A 5,461-nucleotide genomic window follows, 5' to 3' on the forward strand; every position below is an offset into this window, starting at 1 on the left:
AAAGGTAACAAAGAACGTATGGGAGATAATTTAAAGAATGTAATTGGTTAAATGATTTACACTATTGTTAACATTTATTTACAAAATTTTATTTATTTGTTTGGGGTATGGTTGGAGTCTCGCGAGTCAGAATTCGCGGCAGGAGAAAAGGCGAACTTCCACCAGATCTTTGTGATGCAATCAATCCTTATCAATACTGCCTAAGCAAACCTTCCACGGTGCTTTTTGTACCCGAAGTTATCTGTCCCGTATTGACCTTCCTAGCCATTAAAGCGCCTGGGGCAGACGTGGATATAACCCTTTACATAACTTCGTTCACGAAGCCTAACCAGAGACGATCATCAAAATCATGTGTTACTAGTGGGATTTGGTTAAATGTTAAGAAGTCTTGTCAAAACGCAATTTTATATGTAGATATACCAGCTTTGTATAGCAACGTGTTGTTGTGCGTTACATATTACTCATTTCACAAACTTATTTTACATTTTTTGCGTCTACTTCAATAATTTAAAGAAGCCTTGCGTTTAATTCTTTTGAAATTGATTTTATCAAATACATTTAATTTCAAGAGTTGTAAGAAAGACAACACCGAATTCTTAGATTAATTTTTCTGATATTCAACCGCAATCTTATCTGTAAAGTAAATTCCGGCACAACAGTGGCAACAACCCCAAGCACAAGTTTGAATTAGATATTGACTACTGCAAGACAATAAATTAAGCATTTTTGGTAGCTTTCAGTATCGCATCAATTATCTACATCTAAAATCGGAAATCCTTAGAATGATAAATTACAAATAAAATTTAATGACGAAATGAAGCTGTAACATAATTAGACATTATGGAAAGTCCTCAAAAATTATTCATTTCTCCTTCTGTCTCTCCCAGATTATCAGAACCGAAAAACTGAAAACACCATGGTACAAGTTGACTTATCAGAGCTTTTCAGCCTGCAGTCCTGCTCAATTTTCGATGTTCTTCGATTTAGCATTTTGAAAATTACAATAAAAACATAATGAATCTATTATAAAATGCAGAAATATACTAAATTTTCCGATATGAGATGTTAAGAAGGAAAATGTGAGGCATTCTACATAAGCTGAAAGGAAAATTGAAACCTGGAAATTGGAACTTAAACACCTGAATTTTATTGGGAATTTCTTATATGCAGAAGGATTCTAGTGAATCCAGCAAACACCTTTTATGTCTTGAGTAATTGAACATTTATTATGAGTAATTAAACATTCATTACGGCAAATTAGTGTGACAAACTAATAACGATAACAAGATGAGAGGGTAACCCAATGATGCTCGATACCACCTATCCAACCGATCTCACTAAAACTTCTTGAGAAATTCTGTTGATGTTCATGACAATCTTGGTACAATTTTAAGATCACAAGAATTGGGGCCTTTGTTAGCGCACATATAATGGACTTTTTTGTTAGAGCACATAAACTATAGATGCACTACTTTAGTTTACATTGCGCATTATATCCACGCATACTACATGTTATACCCAGCAATATCAAATCAACAAGAAAGGAATTATTGATTCACCGCTTCTCCTCGCGATTTTAGCGACATAGCGATTTCGAAACTCGTTACACCAAATGTGTGGAATATTGAAGATTTCTGACATAAATGAAGATTTAATATTAAAATTAGGCATGGAATTTGATATCAATAGATATTAACTAGTAATGAAGATTATTTTGACTTTTTTTTAAAATATTTAAATTCATCAGATGCAATAATATTTTATTAACATTATAACAGAACGATTGCGTTTCTGGTAATCAAACGATTTTCAGAAAATCAAACCTCTATTAGCATCAGAAGCACTTGCAAAAGCAACAAATTCACACATATTTGAAACGATCTTTATATGATAGTGCGTGAGATGCACAGGAGATAATATAACAAGGGTCGAATAAGAATTAATTTTCAGAATAACTTTTAATGAAAATGAATTGTAGTGGAACGGATGCGCATTATATGAATACAGATATGACGGGTGTTGGAAATATTTCAGAAAAGTAAAAGGTCGTCTTTGGCATTCAACTATTCTTGAATTCAACTATTCTTGGCATTCAACTATTCTTCAACTCCTTGGCATTCAAGAATAGTTGAATGTGAGAATATTTCATCTATGCTGATCATAAAATACTCCAGCATAATGAAGCATAACAAAAGAAGCAGAGTTCAGGTCATTATAATGCAGGAAACAATCAACATTATCCATAAATTAAACTTAGACAACAAATTATTACTATTCTGAAATTGCAACATAACAGTATCCAACCATCGATAACTTTAATAAGCTCAATTATCTACTGCTTCATGGTGTATCTTTACTATTTCATGGTGTTGTGGTGATCTCAATTATCTTCACTGTTTCATGGTGCTGATATATGTGTTATAGTGTTGAAGTATCTGTGCTGTTGAAAAAATAATGAATCCCAAATTACTAATTACTTTCATGACAACATATCGGATACTTCAACAGCAGTAATCTATAATGCTCATAAAACTTTGTTTTGGACTTCTCTTCCAGTTTACATTATCAGTCATTTGATAGAAAACACTTAACAATAAATGTAATATAGCTTGTCAAGAGTGGTTTGATGGTGTCCAGGCACATAATTAAATTGAAAGTGAAATAATCGATGATATAATCGCCAAATTTGCTATGTAATTGTAAATTTAATAACATTATCATTTAATGTGGTAACAATACAAATGGCGAAACTCTTATTCTAAGATCAGTGATTCATTTCATTAATTATGTCTGCTTCGATTCCATTGTATACTAAGAATATTTCTTCTATTAATAAACCTCTATCGCAGCTATTCGCCTCTGCCGAACAATGAACAACACTTTCAGGACAAGCGCCCACTTTCCAGTCCCTTCAAAAAAAAAGAAAAGGTAAAGAAAAAGTGGTAGGACAGAGGACTGGAACGAATAAGTTATTGGTCAAATACTTGGCTAGTCTTGTCCTGCTCGCTACCAACTTTATTCATTTTGCAATCAGCGGACCTAATTAGATGAAATTTAGATTTAGCTATTGCTTTTATGCGTTATGGAAAGATCTGAAGATTGCACTTGACATGATACATTTCCGTCCCAATAGCGATGTAATTTAACAAAACAGTTTGGAGTTCCAGTAAAATAGCTGGATTGCTTTGGATGTTATAGAGAAAGAGACAAAGTAATTCGTTTGTTTAATCTTTTTAACTTAAACTTTTATACAAAATCGACAGCATCTATATATTTCATCAGTAAACTATGTTAAAGATATATATATTCATTACTCTGGCAGGAAGTTAAATTCGTTAGATCTCAAAACCAAACTGCCATCTTCAAATTGAATTTTATAAAGTAACTTAGGATAGCAATCCTAAAAGTAGAGGAAATTGAAGAAACTGCAAGTGCACTTTGCATGCCATCATTAACAGAAATATTTTAAGGAATGAACTTTGTGATTTAATTGCAAACCTTCTGATGTTATTATCCAAGTAAGAGAAAGAGAAACTGTGTGTATATGTTGAGACTCTGAATTGAATTCTTCATCAAATTTCCGTATAAATAATTATTATCAATTTTTTCGGATGAATTCCTTGGATAAAAATATGGTCAGAAGGAATAATATGTCAAAATAAAGTATTTTTTATTGTGGAAATATTGTGTAATAACTAAAGTATATTTGTAATATAAAAATTTGTAGCGTAAAGAATATTTTGTTTAAATATTTCACAGATAAATTATTTATTACACAAAAATTAATATAAATGTGTTAATGCCTAATTAATCATTTATTCAACTGTTTCATTTCAAAGTCTGAAAACTAAGCTTATGCGCAATGTTTGGAATGTTATAAGGATCACCTAATCTGATAATTAAGCTTATGTACAATTTTTATAATGTTGCACATATATGAATATCCTCAGTACATGAAAGGTTTATATCTCTATCGGGATTCCTTTCATTCATTCATTCTTGGAAACAACTCCTTCATCAATAGTACACTCTCATCTGGTTCAACATTATTACTGACCATCATACCATGTACACTAAAGATATCCACAAATAAATTCTTACCAAATTTCCCTACAAGGACGAGAACAACTCCATGATCAGCTCTACTTGCAATATTCTATGATAATAATATCAATCCAATATTCGTTTGTGCCAATGGAACAGAGGAAAATTTTCACGAGAAATATTATAATAACCGAGTAATTCCTAACGAAGCAAAACAATATGTGAGCTGAATTTTATTACATCGTAATTTTTTAATAAACAGATTGGAATTTAATGCCAAAGTATTACATTATGGAAATACATTAAATAAAAGGAATCGTTTTAAAACATTAACAATAACATCCGTCTTGTCAACATCCCCCTTCATTTCTCACCTCCTCCGTTGACACTTTCAACTTCTTCCCTTACTTTTTATCATTATTATATTTATATTTTTTAACATGCAATATGTTTATTTATCATTTCTTCGATTCATTTGTGAATAAAAGTAGAACGCGAGTTTGCATTAGAAAATGAATGTAACAATTGCTTTTTTTTTTTTTTTTTTAACAAGTCTTCAACAGCTTTTTTATAAAGGTGCGATTTATTTTAAAAACAATTTTAATTAAAGCAATCGAGAAAACTTTTCGTGTGCATAGAATATGAACAAAATACAATAAATCTTTTCATTCCCTCATTTTTATCATATCACCTAAATCTATTTATCTTGCTTGCTTCTTGCTCTGTTGAGTGGTACTTGTCGGATCCTTATGTCTGTTGGGAAAAACTAAATGAACCTATCAAATTTGATTTAATTCTCAATTAGGATTAATTTTAGAGAGCGACTTGTTCAAGTGAGCCGTAATATCTCTAAATGATCCTATTGAAGACCGTTTCGCAATAGCATCTGTCGCATTGGTTAGTATCAATCTGAACAATTATCTGGCAATTTGCAGTTTTGCATTATTTTAACATAGCTAGTAATCAAATTACTCTATGTGTGCACTGAAATGTACACTAAAGAAGCACAAAAAGCATTTACAATTTTGTAATATCATTGATTGAAGTGATGACAAAAAAACAGAAATGCAAACCAGAATGGATCTGGATCTGAGGCATGACAAGTTAGGAGCAACTTACCCTCTGTCTCCTTGTTTTAACCAAACATTAATAATGATGGCAGTATTTTCAATGAAGGAGAAAATCTTCATCCGAGGATAACGGCCCTTGTTGATGCATAATTCCGCATAACTTCTCATTATACTAAAAAAATGAAAAAAAATCAATTAAATCCACAACAATGCACCATAGATATCGATCTTCGGATTGATCAGCAATGGTACGTCACTGTATATTACACGTACGAGGCCACGTTTCCGTAATGCGTTTGGAATCTTATGCAGCAGTTTCCTGATATGCAACTTGCAAGCCATATTTG

At 31.6% G+C, this 5,461-nt stretch overlaps 2 protein-coding genes across 2 annotated transcripts; one reads left to right on the plus strand and one right to left on the minus strand.

Annotated features, from left to right (window-relative positions):
• Positions 1 to 107: 107 nt before the first annotated feature.
• On the plus strand, positions 108 to 445 carry LOAG_12244 (hypothetical protein; the record flags this gene model as incomplete). The annotated part of the gene is made up of 1 exon (XM_003147758.1): positions 108 to 445. A coding segment is annotated over one exon (336 nt), but the record flags the coding sequence as incomplete, so codon positions are not given.
• Positions 446 to 4,841: 4,396 nt separating this feature from the next.
• On the minus strand, positions 4,842 to 5,456 carry LOAG_12246 (hypothetical protein; the record flags this gene model as incomplete). Its single annotated transcript, XM_003147759.1, has 3 exons — positions 4,842 to 4,953; positions 5,164 to 5,286; positions 5,320 to 5,456. The coding sequence occupies 3 exons, from the start codon at positions 5,454 to 5,456 to the stop codon at positions 4,842 to 4,844; spliced, it is 372 nt and encodes a 123-aa protein (XP_003147807.1).
• Between the last annotated feature and the right edge of the window lie 5 nt (positions 5,457 to 5,461).

This window comes from Loa loa, assembly GCF_000183805.2.
Source record: "Loa loa unplaced genomic scaffold supercont3.352, whole genome shotgun sequence".
NCBI classification, from domain to species: domain Eukaryota; kingdom Metazoa; phylum Nematoda; class Chromadorea; order Rhabditida; family Onchocercidae; genus Loa; species Loa loa.